Below are 24,211 nucleotides of genomic sequence, written 5' to 3' on the forward strand. Positions count from 1 at the left end.
CGCTTAGTTTGTACACTCGCCAGCTTTTTGCCATTAGCCTCCAGTTCTGTCTTCCATTTGGTCATTGACATCTTGATGAATGCTACAAGAGCAGGGTGAACATTGTACATACTGAGGCACTCAAGTATCCAACTATGGGGAATTGAGTCCTAGGCCTTTTTGTAGTCAATCCAAGCCATGGCAAAATTGGTTTGCCTTCTCCTGCTGTCTTGACAGCAGGAGAAGGCAAACCAATCTTGGTGCTGCCGACTACCACCAATTGGTGGTAGTCGGCAGCACCGGCTTCGTGGTTGTCCTGATGCTAAGTGCTTTACTTGCAATATGAAAGGCCATACTAGTATTGGCTGTGCTAAGAATGGTTATGAGGACTCTTTGGAAACAAGACCTTAACAGGTTTCGCTATGATAAAAGTAGCAGTAGCTAAAGTGACAGGAATATGAACAGAGGTTCAGGTAGAAGAGACAGGGACTACACATGTTCCCGTCATCTTAGTAAGAGTGTAAGGCTTTCTTCATCTGGTCCTAAACGACTAGATGATAAGATAGTAAGAACTTTGAAGGTAAATGATATTGAGGTTGATTTTGTGCTCGACACAGGGGCTGAAGTTTCAGTAATTACTGGAAAAACGGCCAACAGGTTAGATTTACAGTTAAGAGCACCATCAACTGTTTTGACTGCAATGGACGGTTCCGAGTTAAAGGCAATGGGTAAAGCAGGGGTTCAGTTGAGAAGTAGAGACAGGTCTATGGTCACTGAGGTTCATGTTATAAAAGGATTGAGCAAAAACTTTTTGGGCATAAATGAGTTGAGACAGCTGAAATTGTTGGCTGTTTTAAATGCATTGTGTACAAAAGGTTTTAAGCCAGTTACATCGTTGCCTCCTAGACCTATTACTCCTGGTCTATGTTGGCATCTTTCAGATGATGGCAAGTTGCGAAACTTGACAAATCAATCTGATAAAAAAAGGTAAAGGTCCCAGAGATGGAGAACATAAAGTTCTGGAAGATGTTTGGCTACCTGCTATCCAGGCTAAGATAAAATCACTTACAGACAACCAGCTGTCTGTCGGCGGGGAGGCTTTTTTAGCCCTCCACACCTCAAATCAGAGAGGGGCAGAGGATGCTGTTTTGACCGCAATTTGTACTAGCCGTGAGGCTAGCCATGCCAAAACAGGTGGCAAATAAAGACCTGATGGCTCATGACTTGTTCGCAACAATTCATAACTTTTATAGTTTTAATCTAAGGTGGTTATCATATATTATCACAGAATTGCTTTAGTTTACTGGATTATGTATCCAAGAAGGTTTTTATGTGAAAACAAATGTAATTTTGTCAAATTCTCCTCATAAGCTTCATTGTTACCAGCAGCGCAGTCAAGCGTGAGGTACAATACAATGACGTTACGTCATGCTATTTAAGTCTGACAGGCTTTTTCCCTATTGGCCAATCTATTTATATATATCTATGTTAGTTACACACTCTACCTGCTATTGTGAGCATTTTCTTCACTGTGATGAAAATTTGAGCTCTGTATTAATCACCACTCGCAAATAGCGGTAAAGAACTCAATCTAATAATTGCTAGAAACTATGGTTATTTGAAGAATGCAAATGGACCCTCACCATATCGATGGCTTGCTATATTTCATTCATGGCAGTGCACTTCTACGCCAGCTGGGCCTTGTTTATTCCGGCAGCGATCATACTTGGCCTGGGCGCGGCACCACTATGGGGATCAAAAAGCCATATGGTCAACACTGTAAGTGTGTTTGTATTCTAGATACGTAGGAGTAGATAAGTTAGTTCCTTGCGATAACTGATAAAGAACAAACCAAGCAATAACAAACTGGGTGGTTTGATTTACAGAGATATGCTGGTTGGCTTATACTTGTTCCTCAGCATTCCTTGTAACGAGAGTAGCGGTACTTTCCTTCTCTAAGTATGAAGGTGTATTTTACCATCTGTTTTGATCAACAAAGCTAAAAAGATCAGACAAAGTCCTTGACACATTCTAGTGGATTTCTGGTAGCCTACTTTTTTGGCAGTCTGAAAAAGTGAGATCATTCAGTGCTTGCATTGAACAAGCAAGCAACTTTCTCACTCACTCACTCACTCACTATTAATGAATTATTACAACGAACCACAGGCTAGGAGTTCAGTTTTGACAGACAGTAGCTAGGGTAAACAGCACTCTGCTGTTGAGTTAAGATACCCTTATGTTGAGCTAACATATTCTTTTGTTCAGTTAACACATCCTTCTGTTGAGTTAACATTTTTAACTGTTCAGTTAACATATCCTTATGTTGAGTTGAAATATTTTTTTGTTCAGTTAACACATCCTTCTGTTGAGTTAACACATCCTTCTGTTGAGTTAACATATCCTTCTGTTGAGTTAACATATTCTTCTGTTGAGTTAACATATTCTTTTGTTCAGTTAAAACATCCTACTGTTGAGTTAACATCTTTAATTGTACAGCTAACATATCATTCTATAGAGTTAACACCTTTATTTGTTGAGTTAACATGTCCTACTGTTGAGTTAACATTTTCATTTGCTCCATCAACTTATCCTTCTGTAGAGTTAACACCTTTATTTGTTGTGTTAACATGTCCTACTGTTGAGTTAACATCTTCATTTGTTCCATTAACTTATCCTTCTGTAGAGTTTACACTTTTATTTGTTGTGTTAACATATCCTTCTGTAGAGTTAACACCTTTGTTTGTTCACTTAACATATCATTTTTGTTGAGTAAAAACTACCAATTAGCTATGTTTTACCGTTTTCTCCCGACTCCGTCAAATACATCCTCTGTTTCTAGCACTGGAACGACTGTGAATGGTTTTAGCTGGCGCATGAGTACGCACAAATGAGGAAGATAACAAATGATGCAGGAGCAAATTTATTCTTTGGAACATTCTTTCTCTTCTTCCAGTCCGGTAGGTAAAACTGACTTCAAACCATCCCGATGTACATAGATGCATGGATAAAAAGCGATTCTTTAATATCAGCATAATGTGTTGGTTAGGCACATGTTGAAGAGATGATGAATAAATACATGGTTACAAACAATGATGGAATGGCTCTTTTGTGTAGTCAAGGAGTTTTTCATGCATCGAAAATTTATTGCCGACGTATGGTGTTGAAACAAACATGTTGGTTTACGAAATCGACGCATCTGTGGTTGACTGACATAATAGTTGGTTGTAACGATTTCAATTCCACTTTGTTTGAATATTTTATTCACACAAACGACTACTTAAATATACATTTAGACAAAAAATATGGTCTGTAGGCCAGCCAATAGCTGCTCTATGTGTCAACAATGCATTTTGACCATTTGTGTAGTCAGTATTAACAGTAGGTTGTAGTGAGTTGATTGCAGGTTGTTTAACGTAACTGGTGACAAAAAGATCTTTCCAAAATTGGGATTTGATCAAATTTTTTCGTGAACGGCAGTTTAGAATGCGTTGAGATTTTAGTGATAAAATATCTAAATGTTATAAAATATAGAACATAAACATAATAAAATATAAAATGTTCTATCGGTGAAGAAAGTTTTGAAATCCCGATCCACAGCGGCTTCTTGATGGCTGCAATGAACTGTTCGTTTTTGAGCTGTTAAGAGGTTGTAATCACATTTCCACATATTTTGCACCTACAACACAGCAGAGTAAGACATTGTGAACCATTTGATATCAAATAACTGTAATTTGAATTTTGTTGCAAGTCAACCTTCAAGTATTATGCACATCTGGAAACTCGTAGTTATCATCTATACACCGCTTATAACTCTATTAATCATTTGTGAACCATTCTAACAAAAACAGTTTTGTGGCTTTGACCAAATCCTTCTGTTTTCATTTCCTACAGACAAAAATCTTTATAGAGGTCTCGAATCATGCTTTTTATTAAAAATGCATTCGCTTATTTGCTGTCGACAGAACCTTCTTGGCCTATATGTTACACTCTCCTTTGGGTTACTCGCCTTTAATGCTGTCTGCCTTCCGCATTTTTGCAAAACCGTTTTTCATATACATCGAAGTATCAGACCAAGCTAAAGAAGGAACTACAATATTTTCACCGTAAAATATTAGCGTGCTACAGCTGGCATTAATTGTATCAATGGTGTCGCTTTCAATGTGTGTGTCAGCTTAAAGCCCATGCGTTTCCTCATTTTCTGGCCAATTCCATTCAAGCTTCACACACATATGCTTCGTGCCTTCTGCCAGTTCACCAAAATATTTGATTTCGATACTCCATCAGGTTCGTTAGAACCCGCCTCCTAAACAACCACATGTGGACGATTTGGTTTAAAATAAAAAGCATCACTGACAACGCCGTGTCTACTACTAGTGTTATAAACTTATCAACTGCTTCTAAAAAGTATATAAATCCAAAGTTGAAGGTAAACAGACAGGTGAGCCGTAACTATTCGTCTTCGTTGGTAGTAGTCTTTGGAGTTGTCCTTCTTACACGTTATAGATCTTTTTTGTCCACACTCGAGCATTTAAAAGCAACTTTGTCCTTTGAAACTCACACAATCCGGTAACGATATATTTTTATATACAGACACTTTTCCTTTAGTGAGTTACATCGTGCATCGTAATGCTGTAGACATGTAACACTATCCTACCATTACCTCTACAGCTAAAAGGCAGCAATGTGCTGGTGAGAGCATAGCAGCTGTGAAGAGCTACATGTGCTCCTGATAAAAGATAAACTTTGCAGAGCGTGTGCTGCCAAACCAGCCCTTTTATCTTAATGATTTCAGGCTAATTTCTTGAGCTGATCAAGTAAATCTGTAGGTAAAATTACTGCAACAAATAGAAATATAAATGACATTAATATAAGCTTTACTGACTTTTCTACAAGTTCAAATGTTTGTAAATAAATAATTTATTTTTCAAGCATAATACTTTGTGCATAAGTGTACTGTTTTTAGAACTCCATATTTGTTAATTGATGAAATCGAATAACTGTCAAACGAGGTGAACACAGTTAAGCAACTCTTTCATCATACACTTATCAAAGATCCTTTTCACATTGGCTGATAACACGCAGTAGATAAAGTGAGCATTAGAATAAAGTGTTAGTTAGCGAATTGCGCAATTCCTGTTATGCATAAAGTACAGGCTCATATTCGTTTTCAGTGCCAGACTCTCGATGACTCACAGCACTTGGTTTTGAACAAAACAACAAAGCTTCCAAACATTCTGAAAAACAGACATATTTAGAATATAAGGAAACAACGGTATTGGAAAGTCATTCTAACAACAGTTTAACAATTTCCCAACTAAAACAGATGAAAGACTTGTTGACAGGTTGCGGCTGGTTATATAAAGGCGTAATGTATAGGAAACTGCCGTGTTCTTTTAACTGCTCCACACGAATCAAAACCACTGAGTACAAAGCACTAAGAGATATATATTTGATAACATGTGCAAGCATACAAACAATTCAATTTGTGTGCGCAGAATGATCAGCATGCAAAAGACTGCCAGGGACCTCCGCCTTCGTTGGCTCATTTGGGCTCCTCACATCATCTGCCTCCTTATCTCGACTGGTCTTGCATACGTGACTCAGCCTCAGTATATAAGTCATAACGTGGCCGACGTTGCCGAGTTGAGCATAACCTTGATAGCCGAGCTGACTTTGCACTTAATAGCCGAGATGTCCTCAGCCGTGCCGACTTGGTCCTGTTAGTCAAGTTGGCTATTGTCCAGTTGCTCGGCTGATCATGCGCGCAACTAATTGTTGACATTTTAGCCCAAACACTCAGTGGAGTGCCCTGCTGGCTTTCACCACATAAACTCAAATTTTTTGGCAATGACAAATTTACTCCCTTTTTCAACTTTATCGTTGATTATTGCACCTCTGTGAACACCAGATCGCATTTCTAACCGTGAAACCTGCTTTACCTGATAATGAAAGACGATCATGGCAATACATATGAACTGCCTGCATCTATATATATAAATCTCAGTGTTTGTCTGTATTCTGTCTGTCCACATGTCCAGTTGTGTTGATAAAGTTTCAGGAATGAAAACTCTCCTCCACCCTGTATTTAAACTCGGAACTTCCAGTTTTACACACAGACATCCAATACACAACGCTGTCCAACTGGCTGTATTATAACATAAATTGTGCACATAATTATTACACCTGCCAATCTTTCACGGCTTCATGCTTAAAGGTTGACTTGCAAAAAAGTTCAAATTATAATTATTTGGTATCAGAAGATTTACCATGTCTTACTCTGCTGTGTTGTAGGTGCAGAATATGTGGAAATGTGTTTCCAAGCTTCTAAAAGCTAAAAACGAACAATTAGTCGCAGCTGTCACAAAAACGGCTGTAGGTTGGAATCTCTCTCAAAATGGCTCAAATTTGACGTAGTTGAACATGATATGCTTCTGTTTACACTTTCCTGCAACCTCATTTGTTGAAATATTTTCTCAAATACGCTTCACGCATTCCATAAAACCATGTCTATTGTCCTTACGCATCTATTTCATTATTATTGTAATGCTGTCGCTTTGAGCACTGATACCTCAAAACCTAGCCTAATTATTAGTTTAACTTTTTAACCTTAGCTCGAGGGGGGCATCTCATCTTTTGATAAACATGAGAAGCCTGTAGGTCACCTGCGATAGTCGATAAATGCTGCAAAAATTGTTCGCGCTATTTGACAAGAAGTATGAGTCACATGATCAGATTATGACTATATGATTAGACCAAGCTGAAATGAAACCAAAAAGTTTCGAGCATCTATATTTTATAAGCGCTTTTTGGTAGAACCCAAACTGTTTGTCATAAACTAGTGCTACTAGATGTTTTATATTGAGGCTTTCATTTCAAGTGACAACACCACATGTCAAAAACAATAACCACGTCGAGTTGAGTACGCCATCGAAATAAATGGATTCCAACCTTCAGCCATTTTTTCAACTGTTCGTTTTGAGCTTTGAAGAGCTTGTAATCGCATTTTCACATATTTTGCACCTACAATACAGCAGAGTAAAACATGGTGAATCTGTTGATACCAAATAACTGTAATGTGAATTTTGTTGCAGTCAACTGTTAACACTTCCCCTAGAATATCATAAAGAAAGCAGATGTACAAGATGCTTTCAATTATGCTTTGAATATCTAGCTCACAATGCTTATGATGATCTCTTTTCATTTCAGCATCAGTCTGAGGTAATGTGATAGCGAGTCAAGTCTTAGCACCAGCAGGCTCCAATTCATCCATTGAATTTCTTTCTGACGTGGTAGGTTTGCTACTCATACATGCAGCAAAGGATCTCAGACTAAGTTTGCTGTCAACGACTCAGCCAAAAATATTTGAGAACATTTGTAACATCTTTAGACAAATCAAGAAATTTTTACTGAATTTTTTAAAATTTGCAATGGTATAGAGAGTTGAGGTGAACTCTTATGAAAAGCGCTTGCTCTTTAGAGCAAAGCCTAACTACCTGCAGTGTGTATCACCAGAAAATATGTCCTTAAAAACAATGTGTCATTCGAACATTGTGATTTCACAATGGATTACTGGGTATACTGAAGCTGTGATAACTAATAATAGGGAATTGATGGCACACTTGTGACAGGTTGTGGCAGGTTGTGGTGGATTGGGGTGTCAGAGAGTAGTACTTAAAGAATCCATGCGCAAGTCATAAGCATTTCATGTAAAATTGGTGAAATCATCCAAAGATTTAAGAAGCTGGCAGTGTGGCTGCCAAGAAAAATAACAAATAAGCACACTGTTGCCATGACTACAATCACTAGCCATTGTCTCTCCATGTCCTATATTCACAAATCTTCAAAACATTCAGTAATCTGCTAAGGAAAGATGATTTATAACTGATGCACAAAAGGAAATGATTATAAATTCTTGCTATGCATGTAAAGCTACAGAGGCTATAGCAGATGTTCCATACTGGTAAAGATGAAATTGTTAGGACTTAGTATCTATGTTCTTTTAAAAACATTTCATAAAAGTTCCATTAGTGTTTTGAAAATGTACTCACAACTATTTTTACTGATCATAGGAGCTTGAGTTGTCTTATTGATATTTAATATTGAAGTTTATATTCATAATATATAGATATTGATGTTTAATATCCATATTGATGTTTATGCTTATATTGTATTGTCAAATAAGCTTCAGCTCACTTAGCAGCTTCTAAGCATTAGGAAGACCTTTTCAAAGAAATCGCTTCAACACCTCTTCATACATATACTGTATTTGCTAACCTACCTTTATACTTGAGGCAATAGCAAGTGCTCACTCAGTGTCTCTTGTGTAGATATACATGTATATGTCTTAGGAACTCGCTAAATGTGGAAAAGGATTTTGCCCTCAGATCAAAGACAGTAATAATACAAACCTAGACCGGCCTTCAGACGAAAAGGTAAGTCTACCTTCTTTCAGCATTTTGTGCACAGATCATAAAGAGGCAACAACTCCTCCATAATCTGTTTTAATAGTTACAAAGACAATTTCATAGCTTTTAAACCCACATGAATGCTTATACACATTCTTCTACTCGCTGTAAACTGTTAGTATTTTTGTATCTACAAACAAACTGTGACTAGCAACTGTTCAGACAAACTGTAGAATGCAGCCACCGCTGGATGTCATTTACGCAGGGTGTGTTTACTGTTGTCACTCTTTGCAGCTTTACATGCTGGCTGGCATCTACACAGGATGTGCCTGTTTAGCCGTCATCATAGTCGGCGTTTTCCTCCAACAGCTGCCGATTGAAAGAAATCTAAAGATTGGTAGGTGCTCTAAGGAGATCTGCAAACCTCGAATCATAGCCGCTACATTCTTGCATATGAAGGACTACAGACAGGCCCTTCTCATTCCTTTGACTATGTACAGCGGGCTAGAACAAGCCTTTTTTGCCTCAGACTACACACAGGTAGGAATGTTTGTATCATTGAAAAACGCGGCGAAGGGTGATTGGTTTGTTGCCATCACTATGTTTCCATGGCTAAAATGATGTGGATTTGGAAATGTGCTCGTGTTGAATTACCATGCGATATTATATTATATATTATATCATATACATGTATATTATATTATCGTTCGATAAATGTTTCAATGAATATTTGCATGATGCAAATTAACACCGTTGTTAAAAAAATTAAGGAATTCTACACCATACGGCAATAATTAGCGACTCAGTTTTGTCATGTTTGGCAGCATTCGGAACATTAAAGCATTCCCAGCGCCTCAACTCGAAATGAAAACAATTGAAGTCTGAAAATGTTTAAGATGAAATAGCTTTTGCTGTATTTTCCTCCGCATCATTCGTAAGTGCCGTATCTATCATTTGTAAGTGCTGTATCTGTCTTGCAGATGATGACAAACTTGTGCATCATCTGTGTCATAGAAACATAGTGTATGTTGATGATGTTGTGAAAAGGTACATTAATCAGAATTGATCCTTCACACTGCCTAAGCCAAAATACAATAAATTTTATTATGGTATTTTTGTTTAACAATAATACCTCTTGAATTCCCTCCTCGCTTGGATTTTCCTATTAAACCATTCTTGCCAATTTATGATACTGCAAAACGTCTATTTGAGTGCCATGCGCTGTTTGTTTCAACCCTTTTATAAAAGTGACATTCTATTAAAGGGAGTTTTCAAATAGAGGGTGAGACGATAATAATGAAGAGATTGCATCAATAATAATACTCTTTTGTTATCGCCGCAGTGTCAGTGGCAGTTTAGTGACATTGTTTAATGACAGTGTACCTGAGAAGATCGATCTTTACAATCAACTCTGATTGGAAGTTACTAAAGTATAAATCCAACCCATCATCTTCAGATCTGTCTATAATGTGGTTTTTAATCTGACCTAAAAACTTCGAAACATTTCTTCAGGAATACCATACGAAGTAATAGCAGCCAATATTATGTCATATTAACGTTCGATTTTTTTCTCAAAACTTTGACAACGCCACCAGGTATATAAATATTTATTGTCAGCTTAGAGAATTGTTGCCTCTACTGTAAAGCTCTGGGATTGTCAAATTTTTTCCAAATTGTACATACTTGATGCTGTTATTTGATTGGCTACCATTTTTCAAAAGTATGTGTATTGATCTGCATGTTATTCATAGTTTTAACTAGGGTATCATATTTCTACATTTTTATTGTAAAACTTGGATATATAACTGCTACACAGCAGAACTATGCTAAGGATGAATGTCTAATACATTAACGCGCAATATATATAATATATAATCTATATATTAGGGCATAATATATAATAAAGAACACATATATATTGCTTGAACAACTGAACTTACAACATACAAAATTTAAACATAGCTGTTGGGCTCGGGCTAACAGTATCAATTTTGAACAACCTTTGTAGGACCTTAGTAAGGGCGTGTACTTTGAGCACTAGAGGTGGCTGTGACTAAGCTATGATTTGCGAACAGATAATTTCTACTTCAGTAATGCATACACTGAAGCACTTGTTTAATCAAACAGATAAATTTATCAGTATAAGATAGTAAATGTTAAACAGAAAACCTGAATATGACCTGTTGTAGGCATTCATTACCTGCCCACTAGGAAACTGGTGGGTAGGTTATGTGGTAATATGTTATGGAGCGATGGATGCTTGCTGCTCTCTCCTCTTTGGCAAGCTTGTGCAGTATGTTGGACGTATTCCATTCTTTGTTCTTGGTGAGTAGTGAAACAAAAGACTGGCTCTTCTTTCTTAAGTAGAAAGTGTTTAAGTTATGTATTTCGAAGTGTATGTGCAAGTACACTCAAGTACACTCATACCCCGAGTACAGCGGAATGACAGGCCATAAAGGATCTTCTGCTACTCAACTTAGTCATCAGCAGTATCTTAGCGGTCTGGAAAGCCTGACATTCGAACAGTGGGGTTGGGATAAATCCGCAAAACAGTCACTAATCGTAACGAGAAGGTTATTGCATGTACTTTAAAGATGTACTTACACCAAATTTTAGTAGATTTTATTAGAAAATATCGATATTTTTCTATCACTTGCGACTGTTTTTGATGGTAATAACCATAACAACCAGTGATGTCATTATGCAAGTATTTTCCCTCGGAGCGTTTAGCCGCGATCAAGTTGTCTATTTTAATCTTGCGACATCTTAACAATCAGATTACCTCAAATATAAAAAATTATCGCAAATGATAGAAAAATATCGATAATTTCCGATAAAATTTACTAAAATTTTGTAAGTTCATCGTTAAGCTCCTTTCTGGAAAATCAATTTAACAGGCTAGTCTACGAATTGTTGTCGTATTGGCTAGCAAGATATTACTTTACAATCCTTGCTTATGTAGCGTGTGATAGGAGTTTTAAAATTAATAAGGATTTTTACAAAGAAATATTCAAATCAAACAGAGGTACTATATGCCAAAAATGATCCCTGAATATATTTTATTTTTTACTACTAGTCATCAGTTACTACTAGTCGTCAGTTACTACTAGCCATCGGTTATTACTAATCATCGGTTACTACTTGTCATCGGTTACTACTAGTCATCAGTTACTACTAGTCATCGGTTACTACTAATCATCGGTTACTACTAATCATCGGTTACTACTAGTCATTGGTTACTACTAGTCATCGGTTACTACTAGTCATCAGTTAATACTAGTCATCGGTTACTACTAATCATCGGTTACTACTAGTCATCGGTTACTACTAGTCATCAGTTACTACTAGTCATCGGTTACTACTAGTCATCAGTTACTACTAGTCATCAGTTACTACTAGTCATCAGTTACTGCCAGTCATCAGTTACTACTAGTCATCAGTTACTACTAGTCATCGGTTACTACTAGTCATCAGTTACTACTAGTCATCAGTTACTGCCAGTCATCAGTTACTACTAGTCATCAGTTACTACTAGTCATCAGTTACTACTAGTCATCAGTTACTGCCAGTCATCAGTTACTGCCAGTCATCAGTTACTACTAGTCATCAGTTACTACTAATCATCAGTTACTGCTAGTCATCGGTTACTACTAGTTATCAGTTACTACTAGTCATCAATTACTGCCAGTCATCAGTTTCTACTAGTTATCAGTTTCTATCAGTAGTTGATTGCCACCTGCTACTGATTTCAATGCTTTCAAATGCAATCGAGTGCAGCTCAACTTTTGTTTGTTAATGTACTTACATGACTTGTGTTCATTGTACGGATCAGAAAAAATAGTTTTTGGAATGAATCGACTGGTTGAATGGTTTGTTGTAGGTGCTCTGATAAATATCGCTCTAGTCACCACTTTCCTCACTTTCCAAATTACTCAAGATAATCTCTACATATACTTTATACTTGCTGGCTTCTGGGGAATGGCTGATGCTATCTGGCAAACACAGATAAATGGTAAGTCAGTGCTTCTACTGTCATAGAAATCTGTCGTCTAAATCTACCATGTATACTTGTCATGGTGTCGGTGTTTGACTGTTCAATGCGCCATCTTTCTGCCATGAAAGCAGCCTTAGTGACTAATGGGATCAGAGTTTTGACTAGTACTAGCTTTTAACTAAATAATGATTATAGAGTTTGGCCTAATCAAAGCAGACGACGACGTATTCTTTCAAGAAAATCAAGGCTCAAACATGGGGTAAAAATTAGAATAACAATTAGTACAAGTATATTGCAAATATTCATGAATTCAATTCAATGAAAAATATCAAATATTTTTCTATTTAATTGCTACGGTAAGTATGATATGATTAAACTAGTTTATATTTTAAATGAATTTATAAATATGATATAAAACACAAGGATAACCTTGACAACAGACGTCTTGCAACTATCACTCTGCCTTAGCATCTTATGGAAACGCAGTTCGTTTATCAGCCAAGCATAGCGCTTGGACAACTATAGGGGTCGCTATGCTATCGTTGCATAGAAACATAGCAATACTTGAGTAGCTGAGACGAGTAGATAGTCAAAGCGAGCTTTGGGCACTCCCTGAAGTTGTACCTGATATAGAAACAATAATTCTAAGTTCTGCTACCATATCCCTGTTGTCGATGCCCTGTAGAAAGACAATTTCTAACTAACCTGGCAGTGTTTCCTTATTCATTTTTGTACTCTCAGCAACTGTTGTATGCGTTTGCCAACATTGTAGCTTTATACGGAGTATTATTTAAAGACAGCCACGAAGCAGCCTTCTCCAACTACAGACTATGGGAGTCTATCGGGTTCATCATAGCCTTTGGCTACCAGAGTAGGCTGTGCTTGCCCATCAAAGCCTACATTCTTCTCGTTTTCCTTGGTTTAGGAATTATGGGCTTTAGTATAGTTGAATGGCAAGAGAGAAGAAATAAAACCAACAAAATGAATGTTAACTAACAGTACCATGTTTTAGGTGTGATTGGCTATTGAGTGTTAATCAGAACGCATCCAATTTAACAGGTTTTTAGTCGGAATTGTTTACTCTTGCCTTCTGTGTACTTCCGATGCCAAACTCAAGACCAAGCGATTTTATGACACATTATTGATTACAAGTTATGCGTATGAATATCTGTACAGGAATCATGTAAATACATTGTATGCAACAGTTATTATTCATTGTACTTTAGCAATAAAAATCATAACCTACAAGTTTATATACTTCTTTACATGAGTATTTAATGCACTTTTTAAACAATTTTCTGTAAAACATAAATCTGTGTTTTTGTGCAAGCAGTAGAAAACCATTTTTATGCTACTGGTTTGGATTAGTGCTATAGTAACATCATACACCTATATCTAGCCACAACTGATGTTAGAACTGAAAAAAGCTGTTCAAAAAATGCAGCTGAGCAGGCATCAATTTGGTCTACAGTATTGCATATAAGTTAGTAGCGAGCAAAGGCTGTGGTACTAGTAGAGGGCAAGCCCAATAAGGCTGTCTGCTTCAACTTCAAGTTTTAGACTTAAAAGACGTTAAAAGAGTGTTTAAACTGTAATTTTAAAATCCATTTATGGTTTATAAACTTATGTCTTCTCTAACATGATGGGCTAATTGGCAGCCTTATATCTCAATTTAGACTCCATCTTATGGCCACCTTGCCATACTACGAAATAACTGTGGACATACTTATTACACTTGCCAATCTTCAATGGCATATAAGACTGCCAGTGTACTAAAAAATACATGCCCAGACTTCTCTAAAATGTTATAAATATATATTGTATAAGCATAATCAAACTCATAGCCCACACAGAGATAAACACACAACTTCATTTAAAAGTTAGAGTGGTAAATGCTGCCTATGTTCATTTAAAATAAATGTTCTGTGCAAAAACTTTTTGATCACCTGTGTAATGCCAGTCACACAGCTAGTTTAAAAAAACCCGCTGCAAACCACAACACCTGAGATATTGTAAAGGTGTGAGGTAAAAGAGAATGTCCTAACTGGTAATAATAGAATATGACAAATTAAGTTTTGTTTAGGCACAACACTTGCTTTATAAAAAGAAAACCAAACTGTGACACCTTTTAAATAATTACTCCCAGAAGCAGTCTAAGTTTAGCGTTGGAAATACGTACAGCTGCGGTAAGAACTAATATAACATGAACATTTTCAAGCCTGGGCCTAAAGGAATTAGAAATATGTTTTCACCTAATCCTATGACTGAGTAAACTTGGATTCGTAGTTTCGCTTTGTGTTTACGTACTTATGGTTTACGAAAATTTAAAATTTTTTGGACCCCTGGTGTGGTGATGGACTTTAGTACAATTCTGATGTTTCAAGTTGATTGGACTATTAGTTTTTCTGATATAGGAAAAATACCGACAACACTTATACATGAATAAAAAATGGCTGTCGACAGAACAGTAGTTCAGTGTGTACTTCCGGTTCATGTAGCATCACCAAACTTTGATCGATTTATAGAGCATAAATTGTCAGCATAATTCAAAGGTTTCAAGTTGAGTTAGCAATTAGTTCTGGAAAATATGAAAGACGCTTCTAATTGACAAAGAAATAGTGTCATCAGAACATTAATTTCTAGTGACACGCTGTTTAAATTCTCAGTAATGAAGATAATAACTAAACAAGCTAACTAAAATGCTTTTCCTCAGCAGCAAGAGCTTTACCATAAAACTAAATGAATTTATTTTTCTATTTATAAAAATATACACACTATATCAGGCTCGGTGTACACCAACCATCATGTTTTTTCAGTTACCTCTTAAACATAACATTTTTAAAAAGGTATGAAAAAAAACTATTTACTCCATTTTATTTCTGCTTTTTTTATTGAGTTCTGCAAGCTTTGAGCTTCAATATGAAAGTCAGGTCAAAAGCGTTGCGCTATTTTAAGTATTTTGCCAGTAGATTGAAAGTTGTTAACGGTCTAAGATCAGGAGGCTTGCTTGTGTACGCAAGAGGCTTGCTTGCGTGTATATAAGGTTAGCCTCAAAGTATTAAGGCGTGTTAAGGACAGCTAGTTATGACAGCTGTAGTGAGGTGATCTTTTACACTATATTATTATTTTATAAAGAACATAGCACGAGATCGACAGTGTGTATTTGTTATAACTGTATACCCCTTAATCGTTCATAAATTAAAGCCCAGAAGCTTTTATCATCCTCTGGAAAAACTTTTCACAACCATCAGCACTACAAAAATCGGTAAAAAACTTTGCTAAAGCTTATACGACCTCCTGAAATTGTTGCGTTTAATCATAAATATATAAACTTAGATTGGCCAATAGTTAGACACCATTAGTTTGACACCAGCATTACAAACCCACACGGATTATTTAGATAAGTCAAGTGTCAATAAAATACTTGAGTCTTGTCAGGTCCTTGATCACATCTGTAGGACCTTTGTCAATGTGTAAGCCATGAGCCCCCAGTAAAGCTGGAAGAATGTTGCGAGTCGTGAACAGACAATTCCTACCTATTTGCTTTTATACTGAAACATGTCTTACACATTACACAGGCCTTCAAACTTTAGTACGTTCTTCATAGTCTACTTTCTTTGAAGAAAAAGTTGATACTAAACTAGAGGTTTGAAATTCAACTGTTTCAGAAAACTGGTAGGTAAGCTATGTAAGAATGCATAATGGAGTAACAGATGCCTGCTGTTCTCTTCCTTTGGACAAGCCCTATTTTTGTCTGGAGATGAAAATTTCCTTATTAAACCAATTCCTCTAAATAAGGTGAAGGCCAATATGACATCTGAACTTTGTTAAATTCTTAAACACGCACAACATTTGAAGAATCTCTTGAATACAGATGTGGAAGCTGTTGAAACTGATGAGCCAGATGCTGAAGCCGATGCCATGGATGAGAATACGTGTAAATTTTAATTCTCATTAGGTGAATGCCTGACGTTACACAAGTAATAAAAAGGTTTTGCTTAGAAAATTTATTTTCAACTATGATGTACAACATAAATTTACCATTTTAAATAAAGGTGTGTGTTTATTTCCATGTGTGTCCGGCCAATGCATGATTCAAATATTTGAAAACTCGAAGCATAGGTAGCTAAAGCAGATTGTTAAAAAACATTTCTCACTTCTTATGCTACACATTCGTTCAGAATTGAAAACAGTTTATAAACAGTGGCAGTTAATGTAGTTGTCATTGCATGGCTATGTATTTTACCCAACAAATTTTAGTAACATATGCTAGTCTAAATCTATAAAAATCTCATTGTTCGTCTGCCTGTCGTTCTTGTGTCCAATTATAGCGCTGAAGTTTTAGGAACGAAAAATCTAGATTTGAACTCTAAACCTGCAGTTCAGAGACCGGTGTGCTCCCGCTAGCATTAAACGTGAAGCCATAACAGAAGAAATATGCATGCCATACGTGAGAAAAAGTTCTTAAACTCACATGGCCAACAAGACTATTGTAATCGGCACAGAGCTGCAGTAGGTACTGCATCCGGTACAGTATGAATTACACAGAAATAAACACGGTACACAGAAATAAACAAAAAAACACCTAAATTAGAAAATTAATTAAGAAAATTAAAAATTAGAATGATTAATGTTGTATATTTTGATTAAAAGTAAATTTTCTGTGGAAAAACCTTTATAGTATCCGTGCAATGCCGGGCATTTAGCTAGTCTTTACTATAATAAAAGCCGTGTCCAAAGCTGTCTGAAGCCAGCTTGTACTTATAATCATTGCATTACATGTCAAGGTTAACTTGAAGCGTGCTCGCCATAACCGATAGCATTTTTGCAAGCGCCGCTTAAGTATGTGCACAATTATCCCGTATTATAGCAAATACAGCGCAGCATATGAATAGCACGCCGGTCTACAGAACAGGTGGTTCTGAGCTCAGATCTAGTGCCAAGCGGTTTTCAATTCCTAAAACTTTAACGCTATAGCTGGACATACGAATAAGAGACTACAAACCCTTACGTCCATATCCATGGACTACTGAATGCCCAACATTGTTCGAGCAATCGAAAGGTTTTGCACAGAAAATTTATTTTTATTTAACATAAACAAAATTTGCCATTCTCATTTTTAAATTTCATATCACGAGAAGTGTTTTGTGCACTTCAACTAGATTTAGAGGAAAAATATGACAACTGTAAATGTGTTTAAAAGTGAAACAATAAGCAAGTAAGGGCTAGAGAAAGTCTGTTCTACTACAAAGCAAAATGATTTCATACTGATACAATTAATACACACTGAAAAAACAAAATAAAAATCATAAATGTGTTGAATTAATAATGTCAAAGAGCTCATAGAAGTGGGTGTATAAAAAAGATGACTTTTGCAGCAGAAGCTGTTCATCAAAACTTTGAATACAACAATACTGGTACAAACATAAAGATGACATGTCAGAAATACACGTGAATAAATACACTGAAGGAGTAAATAGTAAGAGGGTACATTGTCTGACTGAATGGAGGGAGAAAGTAGAAACAAATTCTACTCAAGATGATGCAACATACAACTGTCCATGTGAAAAGTTTTTTTTTGTTTTTGCAGTTTATTAGTTGCTAGTAGTAGCAGCTTATCGCGTGGAGAATGTTCCGAGATCAAATTGAAAAAAGTTAAAAAAGGTAATGCAAATAAGGCTTTTTAAAAACTTTCAAAAGAAAAGCAAACACAAAATGTAATATTAATTAACAATAACAATATCTACTTGCAGCAGCTTGTAACCTGAAATCGCGACTAGAAGTAAGTGGTAATACAACTATGATATGCAAAGCCGATGCAGTGCGGGAAAACAGTGCTAATACAATATTGTAATAAACAATAGATTTTTCGAAGTTGAAATAGTTTTATTTTGTGTCATCAAAGATTGGAAGTATGTGCACAATTTATTCCATGGCATCGCAAGTAGGTCATGTGGTGCAGTGAAGAGCACGGCTGTCTGCACAACCAAATTCAAAAATTAATTCAGTGCCACGCAGGTTTTTCATTGCTAAAATTCAATGGCTATGACTGGACACACGAACAATAGACAGACCAACAAAAGACAAACACTGAGATTTATGTATACATATGCAAATCTTATAGATATAACATAAATAAATATAAATACAGTCAAACATGGATAACTCGAACTTCAAGGGACCGAGCAAAAGTGTTCGAATTATCAGAGCATTCAAGTTATCAGAGCACTGTCACAAGTCCATATATTTGCTTATTTATTAGTAGATACATGTACATATACAAACTATAATATAAATCAAAAGCACAAATGGCTTGTTTCAAACTAAATGCTTCTAATGTAAAGTTTAAAATGTTTTCATGAAAAAGTATAGAGATTTTTCTATCACTTGAGATTGGTTTGTTGTTTGAGGTGATGTTATTGCCAGGACGTTTTTCAGATTGACATTGGCAAAACTTGATCGTTGTTGAAATGCTCAAAAGAAAAGACATATTTTTCTTTTGGGGTTTTACCCACGATCAATTTTGCCGTTTTTTCTTGAAGTTTATGCAGATTACCTTACTTTACCTGGGATTCGTTAAGAGCAACACTCCGAGGCAGTTCAATTAAAAGTTTTACGAGGTTTTACGGTACATTCTATATTACTCACGCTTTTTTAATAGATACTTATTGAATGTACACACGTATTCTGTGTTTAGGTCAAACGATGAATAGTTTTTTGTAGCTCAGACAACGTATACGTTTAATTACAACATTTTGTAAGATGTTTTAAACATTCAACATTCCGACGTTGATTCAACACGGAATCAACGTCGGAAAACTATTCATCACGGGCTAGCCGAGTCACGCACTCAAGGATTTTCGCCACGCACATACAAAACAACATGCGATTTTTGTTTTGTATGTGCGTGGCGAAAATTATTGCGCGCGTGACCCGGCTAGCCCGTGCTATTCATCGTATCACAGTATAAATCAAATTTCACCAAACTTTTAGAAAAGTCGTTGACAAAAATATTTTGCCGATGGTGATAATAACGACGCTGATGAATTACGAAAAGATGAAGTTTACCTCTATGGCTTTGAATAAAGTGATTTTCTAAAGCAAAAACAACCGTTTCGGTAGCTGTTGGGCAAAAAACAGTTCAAATTAACAGTGTTGAGTTCGAGTTATCTATAGCAATTTATCATTACGTGGGAACGGACCAAAGGAAATGTTCGAATTAACCATGTGTTCGAGCTATCCGTGGACAAGTTATCCATGTTTGACTGTATATAAAAGCTACCAGGTATAAATATATATATACTCGTGAAATGCCCAGCATTGCACGGATATTAAAAATCGGCTTATAAACAGTGACATGTAATGCAGTTGCCTGCCACGTGCCAGTAGCCTGGCACATTGCCAATGTGTAAGCTGGTACATGTATTGCTAAACTTACTAATAAGAGCCATGAGAGCAAGCATAAAATGATGTTGCGTCATAACGCAGAGCGATATGCGCATTTTCACACACATAGCGACATAAATCATCCAATGGATCCATCAGTTTCGTGTAGCTCAATGGTCCAGCTTATTATTTGGGGAACGGGAGGTTCCGGAATCAAATCTTCTGCGATACGGACTTTTCATTCCAAGATTTTAATAGCTAAATCTGGTCAAACCGAATCACGCACAAACTTTTGAGATTTATAGATATGAGTGTGTCATGAACAAAAAACTCCTTTGTTAGAGGCCTCAAGAGCACTTAGCAAAGTGGTCAGTGTAAAGATGACTCTAGTACCGCGATATGTAATGACACTCATTTTATCTGATTACCATCAACCTTTACACCGAGAGTATGAATAAATTTACAATAAAGCTTCAAAACAAATTTCAACGGAACCAATGTTGTATGGCAATGGCGTAAACAAACAACCTGCACTCTTCGTTCAGATGATGCTACAAGTGACATTGTGCCAAGTCTTAGTAATGTTAGTGGATGTTACGTGGGCATGTTAAAGATCCACCTCTGTCCTTCGAACATTGGGCAGGTGAAATGGCGACCTGGCTCTGTCAGACTACAGGTGTTGCACCGGCATCCCTTCAGATTAATCTGACAGTTCCAGAAATGGTACACACTGAGAACTGGGTCACCTCTACTCTACCATACTGCTCGACCCAAGCACGCATCGCTAAAATGCAAGTCATTGTCGGTTCCCGACAGACAGCAAGCCACTTGGCAATGTTATATTCCAATCTTACTAGCCTACTGTCCTACTATAACGGCAATAGTTGTACCATTAGCTATTTTATAACTTTAATGAAGTTATTTTCCTGTAAATGTGAGATTCAATAAATTTATGCATAGTTATTATTGCACATGGTAAAACACATGGTGGAAGTATAACTCCTAATATAGAAGACAATTTATTTCCTATTCAAGAAATACGGAAATTTTTTTTTCGATCATGCTTATCAAGCTAAGTGATGTAAATACTACAGCAAAATCCTTATTACATTATTATTTATTATTATTACATTATTTCTGTAAAACAAAATTCAATGATATGCTTTGGATGTTATAAATTATAAAATAAATGGTATGACGATACAATAAGCTCAGATGATGGATAGATAAAAATGTTTACATGATTATTTAGCACAAAGAAACAAAGTGATGAAGATGAGCAGCTACTAATTAGTAATCATATACAAGCAATTCTGATATTACCGCACCCACTAAGCAACATGATTGGATAAGTAAAAAGTCACAGGAAACATCAAACAGTCAACGCAGTAGAGGCAGAAGTCTATATCAAATAGCTCCATGTTTACAAGTAAAACTGCAGGGATAATGCATTACTTCAACCTCTTTCAAAAAGCATGTTTTATGAAACTCCTTAAGTACGAGGAGTTACTTCCCTTGTGCGTGAAGTATTTTGATGAAAGAGACCTTCCTCGCAAGGCTGCTGCTAATGTGAGGCTGCTGCTTGTAAATCGGATCCTTGTCTCGAATATTCTCTATAATTTCATTCAGTTTGTGCCGCAGTTCAGTTTCTAGCTCAAAGTAGTACTTTGATTCAGCTTTCAATACCCGAATGTTGAACCACATGTACATGAATACAGTCCAACACAAGCCAATATCGCTTGTACACGGATCTAACACGTATTGACTCAATCCGTCAGAGCGCTTTTCCAAAGCCTGTAACAAGCTTTTACATACTTCAGATATTCTTTGAGGATTTTGATAATGTGCTATTGTATCCCCATATGACTGCGCAAGGACCTTCCCGATCTCAGTCTTAGGGAGAATTATATCAATTAGCAGATGGTTGGTAACCAAGGCTGTAGTGTGCTGACAAACATTCATCAGCCATCCACCAGTCACATCTTCTCTGTGGTCTTCAAGATACTTTTTTACCAAACTTACGTTATCGCGTTCAAGTTTTCCCATTTCACCATTGAGTAGTTTTCCATACAACATCTTGTTTTCTTGAAGTTTTTTGACAGCCTCACAAAATGACTGAATTAGAAAGGATCCAGTTGTAGGAACTTTTGAAACATATGTTTCCGTAGAAGCCCAAAAAACTAGAGCGTCCGGCTGGTTGTTTATAAACAACTCAATTCCTGAGTAGTCTTCTGGAGGTGCCTCACCAACTTTCAAATTTTTATTTTTGGACCCTCGACAGCATTGTAAGATATAAATCTTAGGAATACCTTTGTATCTGTCAGCCACTTTTTCCATAATGTCCTTGACAATGTATCGTGCATAACACTCCCCAGTAAAAGTATGCGGTTTTTGTTCCCCTGAAGATGGGGAACAACACCTCTCATCAGACACTAGCTGCCCATTTACTTGTTTGCCTTCACTAGCCAACATGAAAATCCCATTTTCAAAACCATGAGACATGAGAAAGAGCATGATAAATTTAGGGTCACTTCTTTCACTGCTGCAGACATCTTCCATAAAGGTTTCAAAACACTTTTTTTTCTCTGAGTCTTCGGGGTGTACACTAGTACCTGTGAGATTTCTACCAGGTGGCACAAGTTCATCCCCATGTAACCCAAGAGTTTCAATAAGCGCCTCTGTATCGCTTCCATATTTAAGTTCGTCGGCATATTGCCAGTCTACTGGCTTTTCATTTGCTATGTCAAACCTGAAGTTGAAAGATGTCTGCTCGATTATTACAAATAGTCCTTTCTTTTGTTCATCGATTGGATACTCCATGTCTCTACAGGGTATTGTTCCTATAAAAAGTACAATACATAAAATTTACCGAGTTAAAGCCTATTTTACATCTAATTATCTTTTCATTTTAGCTGAATGCTTCAAACTTTTCTAGCAGCAATGAATATTGATTTGCTAGCTTAATATAAAGACAATAGACAAATCGTGGGATTGATTTCTCACATCTTCGTTGAGCTAACTATTTGAACTGCCGATCGTCTTATGTCTGATCACTTTGGATTCGCAATAACTCTATTCTCAGGTAGAAACATGAAATGAAATTAGTTGCGGGTGAATAATCAAGATGTTATTGAACAAGATTGACTCATTTAAACAGATTAAAAAAGTCATTTAGTTGGGATAGATTCAATAAAAAGCAATGCCTAGGTTTTATAAATCCCTATCAACTTTGCATCTATCAGCATTGGCTCTTTTTGTTATGAACAACTCATCACCTCATATCATCATTGTGATGGTATGTTCAGCTATTCTCGGATTAGCCCTGTAATTCAAAAGTCAGCTTGTATGAAAAGCTCATGGATTAACACCCAGCACTTGCTATATGAGCAAAGGTGCTCCAGTGTTAAAGGAGAGAACAAAGATCACAGAGCAAGGGACCACAAAATACGAGCTAAAAAGTCAAGAACTTCTACCTAGGATCTAATATCTATCCTCGATCTAACCTCATCTATTCAGTATTTATTATTTGTTAACTCGTTTCAGCATTACGCTTGGTTGCATTGAATTTAACTGTTCTGCCTTTTCATGCTTATAGAGCGTGAGTAATAAAGAGTCATACTTATTCACCAGTCACCTTGCTTGCAAAAATTACAGTTGTGCATGAAATATACTACTCCTTCAGTATCAGACAACTTGTACGCAGAACCCATTTGCAGAACTGACTTCCACGTCATTCACTGATAGGCTATGTGAATAACATCCGTTATAGTTAGTTACTGGGGGTTACTGGTGATGTTTCGTTTATTATACCTGCATGAAACGAGATTGTATCCACTCACCTTTTGCACAGAAACTGCTCTTTGCAGCGTAAGCAGCACTGTTTTGATTTAGCACGCAGCCAGCTAGCTTAGTTGAATGTAATGTTAGGTTAGTGCGCGCTAGATGCTACTTATGGCGCCTTACAGCTACCTGTGTTCGGTCTCTCTCAATCGATACCTAACATAGCCCACGAGTGTTAAACCTGAGCTTTTTGTGTGTTCTCCGCTCATACAACAGCTATGACTTTAGGTTAAGGTGCGCGTTTCCATTTGTTGATTCTCTCGAAAGGTAAGCGCTGTCGAAAAAAATATCTAGGGAAGTATGAGGACACTGAAGTTTTCTTTATATGTATTATAATGTTTATATTACAGCTTATGATATAAAGTGGTATTGAGTTTTGATTTAAAGCATATGTCTCATGATTTACAGAAAAATGAGATGTTTTTTTAAAATTTTGTTCTTTATTAATAAAATCGGACCGTTTACGTTTTTGGGCCATAATGTAGAGCACGGGTGTCAAACTCATTTTCACCGAGGGCCACATCAGCGTAATGGCTGTCCTCAAAGGGCCAGATGTAATTTATAATTGTAACGAAATGTAACCGAATAATGTAAAATACCTTTAATT

The 24,211-nt window shown here is 36.5% G+C and overlaps 1 protein-coding gene and 1 pseudogene across 2 annotated transcripts; one reads left to right on the top strand and one right to left on the bottom strand.

Annotated features, from left to right (window-relative positions):
- The first annotated feature begins 436 nt into the window (after positions 1-436).
- Positions 437-13,688, top strand: LOC137388062 (protein unc-93 homolog A-like; annotated as a pseudogene).
- Positions 13,689-20,872: 7,184 nt separating this feature from the next.
- Positions 20,873-23,749, bottom strand: LOC137387603 (uncharacterized). Of its 2 annotated transcripts, none has more exons than XM_068074068.1 (2): positions 23,604-23,749; positions 20,873-22,604 (listed from the first exon to the last, which is right to left on the bottom strand). In XM_068074068.1, exon 2 carries the CDS (start codon positions 22,582-22,584, stop codon positions 21,271-21,273), a length of 1,314 nt encoding a protein of 437 aa, XP_067930169.1. In that variant the 5' UTR covers positions 22,585-22,604; positions 23,604-23,749; the 3' UTR covers positions 20,873-21,270. The 2 variants fall into 2 exon arrangements, with proteins under 2 accessions (XP_067930169.1, XP_067930170.1); XM_068074069.1 differs by having other exon boundaries at positions 20,873-22,588; positions 23,604-23,724.
- Positions 23,750-24,211: the final 462 nt, after the last annotated feature.

Source organism: Watersipora subatra, chromosome 2 (genome assembly GCF_963576615.1).
Source record: "Watersipora subatra chromosome 2, tzWatSuba1.1, whole genome shotgun sequence".
In the NCBI taxonomy this organism is placed as follows: Eukaryota; Metazoa; Bryozoa; class Gymnolaemata; order Cheilostomatida; family Watersiporidae; genus Watersipora; species Watersipora subatra.